This window comes from Fundulus heteroclitus, chromosome 5 (assembly GCF_011125445.2).
Source record: "Fundulus heteroclitus isolate FHET01 chromosome 5, MU-UCD_Fhet_4.1, whole genome shotgun sequence".
Taxonomy (NCBI): Eukaryota; Metazoa; Chordata; class Actinopteri; order Cyprinodontiformes; family Fundulidae; genus Fundulus; species Fundulus heteroclitus.
In genome coordinates, this window is record NC_046365.1 from 34,567,452 (window position 1) to 34,584,929 (window position 17,478).

Below are 17,478 nucleotides of genomic sequence, written 5' to 3' on the forward strand. Positions count from 1 at the left end.
CCAACGTGTTTTGGTTCACAGAAATGTTGGGGGGAACTAAATTCACAACTTTTTTTGTTTGTTTTTTGATAGGGCTGTCAGTTTTAACGTTTTAACTTTGTTAGACCATAACGGTGAAATTTCTTTTAATGTGCATTAATCGCGTTAATGCTTGTTTCCCCTCAGCGCTCTCCGGACTGTTTTTTTTACCCTCGCTGCTTTCCGTAGTTCCAAGAATGCTAGAGACCCGCGCTCACTGTTGCCAAGTCTGCTTATTTCATGCAACTTTGGCTACTTTTTTCTAAAGTCGCTTGTAAATTTCATGAGTTGCGGGTTGCAGTTTTTTTGGGCTTGTTTCTGAAAGTGAAGTCGCTTATTTGGGCTCTAAAATAAGTGCCGCTGCCGCACTACAGGCACAGTGAGTATAACCAGCTGAAATATCTCTCCTCCTCATAACGCCTGGAGCGCATCCTGACATAAGAGCCGAGGGAGGAAAGGCAGAAAGAGCAACTCTGCCCGTATTTTCTGCAGTTTACGGTGCAATAACCGGTGATAACTGCTGAAAGTAGATTTTGTGGTGCAGACGACCATTTCGAGAAGACATTGGTTCTGGGGAAGAGTTTTTACACGTTGATAACCTTGCAGAATTCCAACCCATAAACCGTACTTTAATGCTTATTAATTCCTTGTCTCTGTATTTGACAAACTAAGGCTGAATCACGTTGCCAAACGAAGTGCCTGGAGTTACAGTATCAGCACATGTAGCTGTGCTAAACAGTTCTCTATCAAGTGTATTAAGCAAAGTGTTAGACTCTGGAATGATCTGGGAATTTAAAACCTTTTACCAGGCTTTAAAAAAACTCTGTATGAATGTGGATATAAACAGCATGCAAAAATATACGAAGAAATTATTGTTGTTGGTGTGAAAGCTCAGGATTAAATGTGTGTGAGTGAAAACTTTATTAAAATGTAAAATTAGTATTACTTTATATGTAAATGCTTAATACCATGTCTATCTTTGTTTAAAAGGCAAAAAAAAATATTTTGCCATAAAATGTTGATTTGATTACACATTGTGTAAACATCAGGGCGTTATGATTAGCGGTTTAGCCATTATTGGCCAGAAATTAACATTTTAGGGCACCAGGATGTTTTTATTCCAATTCTGAAAAGTGCTTGAAAATAAAAAATAAACCTATTTTTTGTACAAGCATGTTTTTTACCAATGTCATTTAGTGCAGAATTGCATATTTAAATGACCAAACAGGCTTTTACACTTTCAGAAATAAAAAGACAAAATATGCGTTAAATTTACGATTAATCTCAAGTTAACTATTAAAATTATGCAATTAATCGCGATTAAAATTTGCAATCGTTTGACAGCGCTAGTTTTTAACAAACAGTAAAAGTTCCATAAATCTCACACTCTTTTTCAAAGAATCCAGTCAGTGGCATTGTAGAACATATGTTGCCAAAAAAAGGCTTTAAAATGTTCTCTTTTTTTCTGTTTTCACACATAAAGGTTGGCATTCATAAGTATTGCTGTATAAATAATCTCCGATCAGTGTAAAATAACTGCCCTTTAGTTTAGCTCCAGTAGGAAGGAACTTCAATATTGTCAGGCGCCCACGGTTCTCACAGTGCTTAAAAATCCTTCCTCGTTGTTTTATGATCGCTTTAGTTTAGTTTTAGTCCCCTCTGTCAACGCACATCTCAAAAAATTAGAATGTTGCGTAAAAGCGCAACGTTATATTTCAGAAAGTGAAACTGTTATTTTAAGGATGCGATATTCGCAGAGTGAAATATTTCAAGCTTTTGATTTCTTGTGATTTTGTTGATTTGGTTGCTTATGAACTCAATATTGGTTGGGCCTCCTCTTGCATGAAGTACTGCATGAGTGCGGCGTGGCGTTAGAGGCATCAGCCTGTGGCTCTGCGTAGGTGGAATAGGCCCAGATCGCCTTGATAGCTGCCTGCAGGTTATTTGCCTCGTTGGGTCTGGTGTCTCTCATCTTCCGCTTGACAGCAGCCCAGAGGTTCTCTACGGGGCTTAGGTCAGGGGAGTTTGCTGGCCGATCAAGAACAGGAACACCACGGCCAGTGGACCAGCTTTCGGTATCTTTGGCAGTGTGGGCAGGTGTTGGGGAAATAAAACCAGCAAATTAAAGTGCTCTAGAATGTCCTGGTAGACGCTGCATTGACTGTGGACTTCAGGAAAACTTTAGGAAAACACCAGAAAGACGACATGCCACACCAAACCGTCTATGGCTGGGAGCTTCCCGCTGTACTTTAACAGCCTCTACATTCTTCCTCCAGACTCTGAGACCTTGGTTTCCAGATTAAATGCAGAATTTACTTTAATCTGAAAACAGTTCTTTGCACCGTCGAGCAATAGTTCAGTTTCTTCTCTCCTTAGTCCAGGTAAGACGCTTCTTGCCCATGCGTAGGATTTGTCTGTGCGCGGCAGCTCTTGATGCACCGACTCTAACCTCAGTCCAGCTCCCTGAAATGCTTGAGTGGATTTCACTTGACAAGGCTGCAGTTCTCCTTGTTGCTGGTGCATCTTTTCCTACCAAACTTCTTCCTTCCACTCAATTTTCTGTTAATATACTTGGATACAGAACTCTGTGAACAACCAGCTTCTTCAGCAATGACCTTTTTGTAGCTTATGCCGTCTTGTGAAGGGTGTCAATGACTGTCTTCTGCAAAAGTCTCAACATGTGTTAAAAGCCATGGAATAAAAATGTGTCTTGAGGCGAGTTTTAAAAGTTGACAATAAAGGAGTGCTTCAAATATGGAACGGCAAACACTAAAAGCTCTGTCTCCTCTGAGCTTAAGTTTAGATCTCTGACCTCCAGGAGCAGCTGGTCAGCTGATCTGAGGTCTGATGAACTTTTTCACAGTATTTTATTTTCTGAGACGTTGAATTCAGGGTTTTCATTATCTGTCAGCCATAAGCGTCAAAATTACAAGAAACAAAGGTGTGGAATGGATCACGCTATGTGTAACGATTGTATGTGATGTGCCTTTCTGAGATGACTGGCAAAAAACTGCACATTTACAAAATATTCAACTTTTTTAAGACGTAACATCTTCAAAGTAAAAGTTTTAGACGTAGACAGGAAGTGCGTAGCTTAAAGCAGTCACCTTAACAGCTGGGCTCAAAATACGAGCTTGAGTCACATAATGACAACGACTGGACAAGACGGACTTTATGAGAAATGCTGTGGCGTTTTTAATTTCGTCGGAGCTTACTACACCCGTACTTCCGAGAACTGCCGCTATTACTAAAACTGCTTCTGCATCGACTAGAAAGGGAATCTTGAAATGAGCACTGGGACAGCACTATCTGTTTCCTCACTGGTCGGTCCCGCGGCTTTTCTGTGGTAGAGCCACGGTTTGGTTTGTGCTTGCGTGACGTGCTCAGACTGCTACTGTCAAGTCGATCGACTAAAGTAAGCGTTTGAGTTGGGTGGAAGAAGTGGAAAACCGGTTTCACTTTAGCTTCTCAATATGTTTTTTTTTTTTTTCTTGTTTTTCAGATGATGTATTCTTGCCCAAAGACATCGACCTTGATAGCACAGAAATGGATGAGACGGAGAGGGAGGTGGAGTATTTCAAAAGGTATGTGCGTTACCATAATATAAACCCTGCCCGCATACTTAATGTCTTTCCACTTTTAGTTTCCATTAATTGTGTCTAATTTCCTGGTTAAATGAGTGATAAGTGGATTTTTAAAGCTGTTATGAAGCTACCACTAATCAGGACTTTACCAGTTTGCATAGTAACTGGATCATTCCAAAAAAAAAAGTAAAAAACAAAACAACTGGACTTGTTTTTCGTAGTTGAAGACGTTTCACTTCCTCTCCAGGAAGCTTTTTCAATTCAAAAAGTCTGGAGTAATGTGGAGCTTTCTCAATTCAGACTTTTTGAATTGAGAAAGCTTCCTGGAGAGGAGGCGAAACGTCTTCAACTACGAAAAACAAGTCCAGTTGTTTTGTTTTTTACTTTTTTTTTGGAATGACCATGACCTGGATGACTGAGAATCTTCACCAGCATAGTAACTGGAGGATAAATTTGGCACAGCCTAAAAAGGTTGAACACAGAAGCAGGTATATTTCTTGGTTCTGTCTTTTCTTCAGCTCTACTCACAGGTTCTCAATAAAATTTGGGTCTGAGGATTAAAAAAATTAATTGAGCAAGTAGACTTCATCTGACGGACCATTTATGACCCTGTCCTCACCACTAGGCATACGTTTCCCACTAATGTGGAGTGTTTGTTGCCAAAAAGCTCAAACTTGTGAGCAAGTTGATTTTATTAAACTTTCCAGGAACATCAACGTAAACTGCGTGCTTTATTTACATTTGATATTTTTAGGACAAAAAGGACTTTTTATTTTTGGCATCCATTCCATTTTCCAACACGCTTTATCCCTTTTGGGGTCGCGAGGGGTGCTGGTGCCTATCTCCAACTGTCAGTGGGCGAGAGGTGGGGTAAACGCTGGACAGGTCGCCAGTCCATTGCAGGGCAACACAGAGACAAACAAAACAAACAACTATTCACACACACACTCACACCTCAGGACAATTTTAGAGAGGCCAATTAACCTAACTGTGATGTTTTTGGACTGTGGGAGGAAGCTGGAATACCCGGAGAGAACCCACGCAAGCACAGGGAGAACGTGCAAACTTCATGCAGAAAGACCCGGAGTGGACTCGAGCTCAGCACCTTCTTGCTGCAAGGCAACAGCGCTAGCCACTGCAACACTGTGCAAAACTTATAGAGCCTTTTATGTCCTTAAGATGAACCTCTCTTAAAAGTGAGCGTTGGAAAGGCTTATTTTAAGCCTCATCAGTGTTGCGTGGTTTAAACATAATTATCAGCGCAAGCATAAATAATAAAATGTTTCAAATATTGGCTCCACTTTGGATTTTGTGAAACCCAATTACTTGTTAATGTAGGAGACCTCCATCCACTTTTTGTCTCTCCTCTTAATACATTTAAAGGTTGGATTTCTGTAAGATTGTCCATGTAAGATTCTGCAGACGGCTTTACCAAAGCTGTCAGCAAATCTGTTGGTGCGACTCTAGAATTTAAGCTTTAGGAGGAAAACAACATCTTGAATGATAATAAAATTAACGATTACATTGCAGGTAGTCAATCTTGATCCCTTTTTACCGTTAAAAACAAACTTCTGTTGGTAAATGTTTGCATTTTTTTAAATTTTCTAAACATTTTTATTTTATCTTCTGTTTCAGATTTTGCTTGGACTCTGCCAGACAGACTCGTCAGCGGCTCTCCATCAACTGGTCGAACTTTAGCTTAAAGAAAGCTACATTTGCTGCACATTGAGGGTGTTGTTAACGTGTCAGAACACAAATCATTACTATAATTGCTATACAAACCCACCCCGAATCTTTTCATCCCTGACCTATCACCTTCACTCACATGTCCCCCCCCCCCCAGAATTTCTCTCCTGCTGTGCCCAAATCACACCCACGCTGCCTTGCTTTGTTCTCGTCCCCCTGTGGTTCCAACACAAATCCATCTGGACTAATTTACCTGCAAAGATTAAATGGAAATAATACAAACAGAATCACGAAATGCTACTTTACATCTGATTAATCTTCCTTGCGTGCTTGTGTGCTTTTAGTCTGAGATGAAGGGTTTCTTTTGACTAAAATAGCCATCGGCAAACCTGTAGTCAAAAGATGCTTACTATTTCTGGATGGTTTCCTTCTGAAAAAAAAAAGAGACTATTGAAACTATGAAAAAGAAAAAAAATACTGAATTAAAGCTGTATTTGACATTTTGTGGCTTACTATCCTATCGTTCCATGCCGTCTAGTCCACTTGATTGACAAGGGAATAGGCTTGGTTAGCTGGTTTCCACTTCCCACTGCCTCCACCGCCTCCATCTGATTTCATAGAAAGGAGGAAGCCGTGATACTTGACAATGTTCTTTTTTTTTGGTTTTAAGTTCTGTTAAAAAATGAGTAAAATCCGTTACTTTTCTTTCTTTTTTTTGACCTGTAGCCAGCTTGTGTCAATACTTTCAGAATGAAATCGAAAAGGAACAATACTCACACTATCAACATGTTATAGAGTGTATATTGTATTAACACTGAAGCCAATCTGGCTACTTTTAACATATTGTTAAGTAATATTAAATCTTGTCTTTCTTTTTTGAAAGATGGAATACAGTAGTATGGCAGGCTTTTGTGTCTTGTGTCAAATCTTATTTTCTGCACACAGAAAAAAAAAAAAAATCAATGGACATACACACTTTATACTTGGCATGAAGAGAAAAGCTGCATTGATTGAAATGAATCCAAGGCTTCCTGTTACGCTGACAAAAATGATTTATTGCTGGATGAAACTTTATTATTTTGGCTGATATTATCGGTAGCTAATATTTAAGCAACCTCCTTTAAAACAACCGGACAGAAAATTACTGAACATGATCACTCATTATTTGCCAAAAGTAGTTGCTACATATGAAAAAAATCCTTAAAAGGATAATGAACAATTCGATATCTTATTTTGCTATGTCGCCTGGCAGGTTTAAACTACATTGATAATTTCCTGTTGGCTAGCTGTACTGCATTACTAAAGTTAGCTTATCCTAAAGACAAGAAATATTTTTCTTCTTTTGTTCTGTTCTCCGTAGAAAAAATATTGTTTACCTGTATCAAGGTTTTAAGTCTTTCTTTCTCTATACCAGTGCTAGAAGTAACATAATTTTTTAGCATGTCTGGTAAAAAGGCAATGGGTGCTACATTTCTGACTTCTTGGTGGAGCTAGCTGTGCTACAAAGCTAATCCTGGTTTTGCTTTAACACAAAAAAAGTGAAGATGCCATTTGAACCTCTTCTTTCTTTGGGCTCTTATTTAACAGTGACCCAGGCAACAATTGTTTTAGCATGTCCTCTAAATAAGGGAAATGGGATTTACTTTCTCTAGTGTCCTGTTTTAGCTAGCAGTGCTAGCATTAGCTAATTCTAGCTTGCTTTTAGCTAGCTGTTTTACAGTGCTAACACTAGCTTGAGCTATAAACAGAAACAACAAATGGCGATTTGGTTTGATCAAGTATTTCTTTTTATCAGTCAAAATGTAGTATCTTATCTAATAAAAAATAAATATATATATAGTTTCTGCTTGTATAAATCTACCACAAGGAGTTGCAACCTCATCCTTCCTGTGCTAACACTTGGTGCTGTTTTTAAAATGAAAAAGGTGCTTTTTTGTGCCCAAAAATTATCACACGGATTTACTACTTTTCATTAAAGTAGTCGTAAGTTGTCCTAGTTGGGGATTTTTTGTTTCTCATTTTGCTGGCTTACTGAACAGCTAATTTGTGGCAATGAGTAAACGTCCTACTGGTATGAGAGTGAATGTGAATTTATGGCTGAGCAAAAAAAAATAAAAATACAAATCCATATTTGTGTATTTCACAACAAATGTAATCTCTAGTCACTTTAAAAAACTAGCAAGTATATTTTACAGACCCATTAAATAAATTAGAATATTAATGACAATTATTTATTTCAGTGGCTGTTCACCGAGTCATATTTCCAACATATTCACTCACCTGCCTTATTTGCATATGAACTTGGGCGACATTTTTAATCCATAGGGTTTGATATGACGTTGGTCCACCATTTGCAGGTAAAACAGCTTCAACTCTTCTGGGAAGCCTGTCAACAAGGTTCTGGAGTGAGTTTATGGTAGTTTTTTGTCCATTCTATCAGAAGCGCATTTATGAGGTCCTGCACAGATGTTGGATTACAAGACCTGGCACTCAGTCTGCTCTAATTAATCCCAAATGTGTTCTGTTGGGTTGCAGACCAAGTCAAGGTTATCCACACCAAACCCTCATCCAAGGGTTAATAGACTCTGCTTTATGCTCTTGTGCATGTTGGAAGGGGAATGGGCCATCTCCGAACAGTTCCCACAAAGCTAGAAGCAGAAATTAACCAAATCCTCTTGGTCTGCTGAAGTATTCAGAGTTGCTTTCACTGGAACTGAGGGCCAAGTACCAGAATCCCCCCCCCCCCCCCCCCCCCCTCCAACCAACGTTACACTGAGCACAAGGCGGTCAAATAAGTACCGCTATCCTAGCAACTGCCAAACCCAGACTCATCCATCAGATTGCCAGAAGAACTGTAATAAGCCATTCCAGAGAACACGAATACAATTCTCTAGAGTCCAGCGTCGATGTTCTTCACACCACTTCATCTGACATGTTTCATTGCACTTGGTGACGTTTGGCTTGGGTGCAGCTGCTGGACCATGGAAACCCATTCCATGAAGCGCTCTACACTCTTTTCTTGAGCTAATCTGAAGGCCACATGAAGTTTGGTGGCTCCCCACTCCATCAGTTTATGTGGCCTACCATTTCATCGTTTAGATGCTGTTGTTCCGAAATGCTTCCACTTTGTCATTATACCACTGACAGGTGACTGTGGAGTGAGTGAGGACATTTTACAACTGGGCTTAATACACAGGTGGCATCCTATCCTATGGCAGAACCCCGCTGGAGTTTGTTAAGCTCCCGAGAGCGACCGAAGAACAGTCTGCAAGCCTTGGTGCTTGATTTTACACATCTGTAGCCTGAAAGTGATAAAACACCTGATTTTGACTATTTGGATGGGTAGGCAAATACTTTATATCGTGTAGATTACTGATGCTTTTAAGACTTTATTTCATGATATTACATGAAACCAATGAAAAAAATAAGAATTCTAAAATTTAAGTTGAAAGAAAAGAATGTTTAATACTGGCTTAATGGATGAAATTTTCTAAAGGTGCTTTTAATCTGACAAGCCTCATCGGAACGCATGTTTATGACTATATACATAAAATTATAAATCTAATCAAAGATTTGTCTAGTAACATTTTGATAATAAGGCAAGGCAAGTTTATATGTGTAGTTAATTTCTGTAACAAGACAATTCAAAGTTCTGTTGCATATTACTGGCATTATAGTAATAATGCTAAGACAGCTGCTCAAGGGTCTGTAAAGTTATCCAACATGAGTATGCAAATAAGCGTATCCCAAACAATATAATTTTCCCTTGATTTAAGGCAGAAACCTCAATGTCAGCATTCTTTTTCAAGGAAAATTGTCATTACTTCCTGCACAATGGCAGGAATTTTACCCATTGTTGCTCTTCTGCACCTCTGCGGCCGCATGCAGAGTTGCAGGGTGAGTCACGCGTTCATGTACCAGTTCCTTATGGGAAATCCTCAAATTAACAGTCATAATCAATCGAGAGGGGCTTTGCAACTGAGTCAAGTAGATCCCAAGGCTCAAGTTTCAGTTGCAAAGTACGTCAAATAAAAAAAGCCACTACTTAAGAGTTTTGCATACAAACCTTGTTAATCTGTTCATCGTTTATCTCCAGATAAAATCACATTGGGACAGTTGAGTCATGGATTTAACACTGTACCTTTGTTTCCACTAATACTAGCTGGAAGAAGTCGTGTAATGATATTTGGTGAAACTGCATAACTTGCAAAATAATATGCTTCAAATTCAATTTTCTGCTAACCAGAATGCACCACAAGCCCCATATTTCCTGCTGAGCTGATGCCATAACAATGTCAGCTTATTGGTTTTGAACAGTTCAAGAACTCGTTTTAAGTTTCCGTTTGTTTTGCAAAAATCTGGATCAAGAGGTGAATCTCAGGATATAGAAATGTATTTGTTTTTTCTAAATGTGATTTTAATTTTTTTAAATCAAATTTATTCGGTTCTAAAGCTGAAGTATGTTCACACTTCATATAAAGAGTGAATGACTAATCAGGAAGAGGAAGTGAGGTAGGGTTGTGTTCATCGCTGCTTCCTCTTGACTTGTCCTAAGAGCTGTTCTGTCTTAAAACGGTGGGATTTCACGATGAGGTCCAACCTGATGAGTGAGCATTGTGGTAAAAGTTCTTCATACAGGACAAGACACAAGTTTTTTTTTTTTTCTTTGGTTTTTTTTGGCTTGCCAGAGAGACCAGATATGACTCATAAAAATGACAGTCTAGCTGTTTGTAGTGTGAGGTCGCTCTCAGTCAGCGCTGTTGTAATATTGGATCTACCGCATTTAGGCAAATCTACGCAAATTTAGACGAGTCAAAAACACCCCGAAAATTGTATGAGACACACAAACGTAGGCCGTGATCTAAATAAAATGTGAAGATGGAAGAGATTTGTTTGTAACACGTAGAGGGGCTCTCTCTAAATATCTAGGCCTCTTAAGAATCGGAGTAAATTATACTTCGACAAACGAGAAGATTCTAACAGATGTTGACTTAAAGGATGAATTTCCCCATTGTGGGGCAATAGAGGACATTTCTATTCTAAATTATTGATCCACAGAGCAGTCTGACAATGAGTTGGGGGGGATAATTGCCTCTGTGGGTTAGTTTAAAAGGATGAGCGCTGCCTTTTAGCTTGTAATAAGAATGCTCTTCTTTTCATTACAACACTGCCTGGAGCATAGCAGGACTGTGTACAATTCCAAAGAGGGAATCCCCTTCCTCCTTTCAGGCTAAAATCTGTCTCAGTGATGCGTTTGATAGGATAAACCATTGACTTCCTACCAAGAAGACTGGGGAAGAAAAAAAGCAGTTTACATCAATGCCCTGTGAGTCTATCAATAAACATTGAATTAAAATGATCGCCACAGCAATCCATTTCAAATAAACCTGTATGCTGCTTTGGGAATTTCCACGCAATGGAGGGAATTTCCCGTTTTTTTAGGAATAACATAAGATTAATGGCTGTATCCATCCATTCTTGTATTTGCCTGGATAAGTGTAAGGCTGAGGTTATTCCCTGTCTAGTACACAAAAGCTGCCTCGGTACATCCTGATGCTTTGAAAACCACTTTCTGACAGGAACCGGTCCTCTGCTCTAACCTTTCTTATTTATTCTTTGTTTCTTAGAAAAGTTCCCAGAGACTCAGGTGGGGACTTGTGACCTATTTATTTCCACTCCGAGATGGGTGGGTTGAGCGTTTGTGTGGAAGTTCAGTCACTTTTAGACCCTGTTGTAACGCGTAGGCGTAAGCTGGCGGGGGGGAGAATCCCCAACAGACACCTCGTGGTCTATTTCTTTTTCTTTCTTTTTTTTTTTTAGGCCTGCATGTATTTCAGCTCCTCTGTGTGTGGTTTGCTTTCAGACAACGTTCTAAAACTGCCCTTTAAAAGCCAAATATGGCAGCAGTGCCTCTGTGGGTACATGAGATAAAGCCCTATTAAAGATATCAATGTGTTGGAAATCTTTTGACCACAAGTATTTTCCCTTCAGTTAGTTAATTATTGGCTTACCATGTGATGCTGCCAATTCTCATTGTAAGATTTGTGAAGTAATAGAAAAAGAAGCTACTGTTCTTGATATTCTCAATGTTCTTTAAAAAAAGATATTATTTCAGTGTTAAAATTCTGTAAAAAAATAAAATAAAATCTGAACTGCTTTGAATAATATTAAACTACAATATAGGTATCTCCTCCTTGACACAAACCTGGGCTATCATGTAACCCAGCCATTATCTATCATTATCAATTATCTAGAAAATGAGGTTGGTTTAGTTTACAACTTATTTTCTTTTTATTTGTCTGGTTTAACTTGTCCCCTTCCAGTTATTGTGCTAAATTTTATATCAAGTTAGGTAAATTAAACCAAGCTTAAAAGGAAGATACAATCCTTTTACCTTAGGATGTCAAAACTCTCTTTCAAGAAAATTGTTAAAACAGACTCCAATATTAGAATACAGTTTATTCTTCGAAAATGAGAAAAGTAAAGTTCCCAGGACTGTTAATACATTCAAGGAAAAAACTAAGTACACCCTTTTGGAGCGAAAGGATGCTAATCTGAAAAAGTATCTGTCCCTTCAACAATTTCTTCTATTTGTGCTGTTTTAATTATACCTTTTTTTTTCAAAAGTATCAAACAGATAAATTTCTGTATCAAAAAATAAATACAAAAACACAGTGGGCTGTAGTTAAGGATCCTCTTATCTATTTATTGATTGATTGATCTATTGTCCAATGCCAATCATTGTGACGCCGCCAACGTAACGCCAGTGTGCGTGCACATTTCTTGCCAGTTTCCTCTTGCTGGCTGCAAATGCGCACTTCTAGTGTTTATGTATCCAGTTGTAGCTCCGCTGTTCTCACCGTATGCTTTTAAAATGGCAGAGAGTCGCATGATACAAACTGTCATGCAAGTTTTTGAGGAAAAGAGGAAGGCCTCAGAAAGCAGAATTAAGATCATAGTGTATTTGGGAAATTCATTCATGCGATTCCCCCTGAGGAGCGGAAGAGCAGGTAACATGCGCAGGCGCAGTAATAAGCGAATTGCGCAACGTACTTATCCGTGGGTCAATCAAGTTCAAAACTTTGGGCTACCAAAGAAACCACGGCGTGTGTTTGGAGTCCAGGTAGCAGACATGAATTTAAGCTCCATTGCTCTCACTGTATACCTTGAACATGGCTGAGAGCCGCAAGAAGCAAACCGTGTCCACGGTTATGAGAAGAAGAGGACGGCCTCAGTAGAAAGAAATAAGACCAGAGTGGATCCCCTGGGGATCAGAAGAGCATGTAAGACGGTCTTGCACTGTCTTATTGAAAAAGTGACTTGGGGAAATTTCCAGGAAAAATCACCTATAACTAAGCTTTAGTGTCCCAGCTTAAGAAAGAGACGGTGTCATTTGACAGTCGGTGATCTTTGAATGTTGTTCGCTGGCCAAAAAAAAGACATTACCCATACTGCATAGCATGGCCCGGGGTCTGCAACTCGCTTATTCAAAAAGGGACTTGGGTGTTTCTAACCTATACTTCTGGAAAACTCTACCTTTAAGGAAGAAAACCTACCCAAACTGACTTGGCCCCATGAGAAAAAGTAATCGTGAATTAAAGCAGCACTATGTATTGTTTAGCCACTAGGGGCGCTAGACTTGTCATATCCAGGTTTAGCCCCTTGAAGGCCACCTGCAATGTTGCAGTCAAAAATTTAAATGTCTCCCTCCTTGTTTTGGAATCTGATATCAGCACTTTGGACCTGCTGATTGAAAAGTCATGGAGTTACTTTAAAGACAAGTTCACATTCACCCCTCTAGATTATCCTCAGTCTCCCACTGAAACAGGAGAGGACGAGGCCGGAGGGGAGGGAGGGGGGAGCTCCAGGAGCCGTGGAAGAGAAGGACGAGACAGACAACGAGCTTAATCACCTTATTATGAAAGGCTGCAGAAACTTCAACAGAGGAGAAGAGCTGACATGCCGGTTTGTGAACTATATTTACTGTATCTTACAATAACAACCATGGCCATGAAAGCTTTGGTGCAAGGATGAGAAAAGTAGAAGCATGTCTGGTTAGCTCCCATGTTTAAGGGGAGCTCAGACTGCTGCAAAGTGGCGCACTGGGTCACATGACCCATTCAGAGCCGGATCTGCACCTCTGAAGGTGAGTTTTTAAGAAGGGCGGCCCGCACGGAGCATCCATGCGTGTCAAGTGCTGTAAATTGACCTGAAAAATCAATTAACATATTTTAAGTTAAGCTAATACTTGGGTCAAAACTTAACACGGTGATGCTTTAACTGGAAAGCTGGGTTGGATTTGACAAGCCACACTCAAATCTGATTATTGCTTGATTTATTGAACTTTAAATTAAAAGGTCACAATAAGCAACACAACATGCCCCAGTTTTAATAAATTCAAGAACAGGGAAGGACTGAAATCATGAGAAGTGATTGAAACTGGACAAGTTTAGAGAATAAATCCTCTTCTGAGCAAATACAAGAGAAAGGCCTGTATCTGGCAAAAAGAAAAGCAAAAACAAAAAAAACACCCAGATGATCCCCAAGACTTTTAAGAAAATATTCTGTGCATTGATAAAACTAAAGGGAATTTTCTTGAAAAGTATTTATATCATTATATCGGGAATTAAAAACAGTGTTTTAGGAAAAATACGGCTGTTGTTTGATGTTGCTTTACTACTTCTGGACCTGGATGACACCATATGCTTTCTTTATGGCTATAAGAAACAAACTGAATGTTTGGGAGGGGCCTAGTCAATGTCGAGAATTAATTTTGATTGGGATACTTTGGTGTGAGCTTTAGCAAGTCGTTGGTGCTTGAAAACCCTCCAGTGTGGCTGAATTACAACAATACACAAAGGAGAATGGACCAGATTTCTTCCACAGTACCTGAAAAGACTGATGCCCAGTTATTGCAAACACTTGACGGCAGCTGCTGCTGCAGCCAAGGTTATTAGAGTTATGGTCCCATAACTTTTTCACATATGGCCAGACTGATTTGGATAGCTTTTTACCTTTAATACATTAAATCGTCACTTTCAAGCTTCTCTTTTTCTATTCCTTTTTTGCTCAGGCTACCGTTGTGTGATGTTGAAAACAGTTTTATGACATGGAACAGGCAAATGTGACAGTAAAAGTGAAAATAAAACAGACAATGTCCGTATGGAGCCAGCTAAATTTTCACAGTACTACGTGCGTCAACACAATGACAGTGGAAGGCCATCAGCAATGCCCTTTGGGGGGGAAAAAAACAGCTGCTGCCTATCAATCTGAGGATTTCAGAGTAAAAGAAGATTTCCTAAAGACTTGGATTAAATCTTCTGCAGTCAAAACTGTTGTTCGCCAGTGGAAAGACAGTTGCATGTCTTCCCAGCAGTGTATGTGTCCCAGCAATTCACCCCAAGACCAAAGTGTGCAATGCTCAGTGACAGGAAAAAAAAGAGCTTTATATTAGACTCTATAGTAATTTTAGATGTTGAGGTTCATATCGGGAACATGAAAACAAGGATTAAGAAGAATGGCTTTTCTGGAAATGTTGCCTCTTAAATAAGTATGCCAGTTCAATTCAATTCAATTCAATTCTATTTATATAGCGCCAATTCATGAAACATGTCATCTCGAGGCACTTTACAAAGTCAAATTCAATCATATTATACAGATTGGTCAAAAATGTCCTATATAAGGGAACCAGTTGATTGCTTCAAAGTCCCGACAAGCAGCATTCACTCCTGGAGAAGCGTAGAGCTACAGGAAGAGTCGTCTGCATTGTACATGGCTTTGTTGCAATCCCTCATACTGAGCAAGCATGAAGCGACAGTGTGTTCTGAGATTGTAAAGTTGCTTCTAAATGAGTCAATGGAGCAAAAACAGACACATTTTACTGTAATGCAGGGTACAAATGTTGACAAAAAAACAAGCACAATATATTCCAACACACACCTGATACCAAATGCCACACAGCTACTAAGAGTCTTCAGTCAGAGGCTTTTCTAGTACTGCTGTGAGACAGACAGCTATAGATCCTTCCTGCCCACAGTCATCATCATCCACCACCCTTTGAAGAAGCTTGGATATTATCAGGTTACAGCTACATTTCATTTTCCTTTGGGGTTATTCAAGTCTATCTGGACTGAATTGAGTTGAAGCATTGCGTTGGAGGGCTGATGATTTGGGCTTGGTTTGTGTTTGCATAACTGGGGCACCTGGCAGGACGGAGTCAACAATGAAGCGTTTATACCAAATTAATCTACAGTCAAACATGAGGCTGCCTGCCTCACAGCTAAAGTATTGCTCAAACCAGGCGATGAACGGGATCTTTTCTCCAGTTCTCTTGTAAAATGACAGAAAAGGAAAATCAGACCCAATTCTGTTGTTGAATGCTGATGTTCAGAGACATCTAATCCGACTTGGCCTAAGCTATTTTTGTTCAAGAAAGCACAAAATGTTCATCATCGGCGTTTGTCAACCGTAATGTTCGGGCTGCTTCCTCATCAGTTTTCCCCTGACCTTTATTTAACTGGGTAAATCCTCGTTGAGATTAAAAATATCTTTTCCAAGAGCAGGCAGACAAGAGTTGCCACGAAACGACGATGAAACCGCATACATTCATACATAACGCAAGACGTCCAATCAAATGTGGGAGCACAACACACATTGCTCAGATTAAATAATCTCTGTCTTGCCAAGAGAAACAAGACTTGTTTCTAGCGAAGAAACCCAGCTTGACTTTTAATTTAAGACTTTTTTTAATGTGCTCTTTGACAGTGAGTCTATCATCAATGATAACATCAAGGTACTTGTGCAAGTTAGCAATTTCAATTTCTGTCCCATGTACAGTAGTCACTTTAGGAAGAGTTGTTGCTATTGAGTTCCCACCAGAGAACAACGTCATCTTGGACTTGGACTTGGAAAACGCTTTTCCACAACCCTGTAACATTCAGGCGATATTAAAAGTAAAACTGTCTTCTCTGAATGTATGATGGCTGTGGGAGTTCCCATGTTCTCTAGTAATCAGGTTTTTATTTCAGTGCCACTTTAAGTGTCGCCAGATTCTTCAACAGAGCTTTGGGAAAAACCTGAGGTATGCCCTTTTTTTTTTTTTTTTTTCAGCTCTGACCTCAGATACCACAGCTCCTGTAGCCCAGATGCAACCCACGTTGTGTGTACATGTACGCACTGAACCAGACCATGTGTTTGTGACACCGGGGTCCGAAACAAACTCAAGTCATTCCATTTAGTCAATCAAGATCTGACCTGCACCGATCTTTATCACGATGTAAACAACTGTTTGCGTTTCCGTCGGGGGGGGAGACCTAAGCGAACGTCGTTTGACGAACTGTTTATGAATGGAACATGCAAATAAACGGCCATCCCTGCTAACCTGCTTCCCTGTCCCCCACACCATGATGCTGCCACCGCCATATCTGGCCAGCCCACTTGTTTCCTGTGTGAACCCAACAACTTATGGCTTTTTTTTTAGCAATGGCTTTCCGTTGACCACTCTTCTGTAAAGGGCAGATTTGCGGGGTGAACCCACAGTAGTTTTCTCATCAACAGATTCTCCCACCTGGATCTCTGTAGCTCCTCCAGAGTCACCGCGGGCCTCTCTTCAACGTATGCCCTCCTTACCCGCACTGCAAAAACAGAACTAGAAATAAGTAAAGTGTTCTTAAAATCAGTGTATTTGTCCTTGATTTGAGCAGGTAAATAAGATGATTTGCCAATGGAATAAGATTTTTGCAATTAAAATAGGAACAATTCATCTCCATCATCTTATTTCAAGTGCAGGGTGTCTAATTATCTTATTTTAGGGGTAAAGATACTCGTTCCATTGGCAGATCATCTTATTTACCTGCTCAAATCGAGGATAAATACACTAACTTTAAGATCATTTTACTTATTTTTAGATCCGTTTTTGCAGTGCGTCCTCCGTGGATGACCGTTTTCTCGGCAGGTTTCTATCTTAATGGTTTGTTCTATTTTTTTTTTTTTTCACCTAAGGGTGCTTTAAATACTTTGACAGCCATGTGCCTTGGTCTTCGCGATGCTTTTTGTTCATCAGCTGGGTTTCCCCTGAGGTCAAGCTACATACCGGTTGAATCTATTTACATTAATAGGTAAGCAATTTTATTTAGAGGTGTCAGAGTAAAAGGGGGGCTAATGTCAAATGCCAACCACTTTTTTCAGATCG

At 39.6% G+C, this 17,478-nt stretch overlaps 1 protein-coding gene across 4 annotated transcripts in view; it reads left to right on the forward strand.

Annotated features, from left to right (window-relative positions):
- Positions 1–6,195, forward strand: part of fam193a (family with sequence similarity 193 member A) — a 31,486-nt gene extending 25,291 nt beyond the window's left edge. For all 4 annotated transcript variants that reach the window (XM_036137464.1, XM_036137466.1, XM_036137467.1 and 1 more), the window contains 2 exons: positions 3,521–3,602; positions 5,238–6,195. In XM_036137464.1, coding sequence (XP_035993357.1) covers positions 3,521–3,602; positions 5,238–5,331 — 176 coding nt within the window. In that variant the 3' untranslated portion in view covers positions 5,332–6,195. The remainder of the gene's footprint in view (positions 1–3,520; positions 3,603–5,237) is intronic.
- Positions 6,196–17,478: the final 11,283 nt, after the last annotated feature.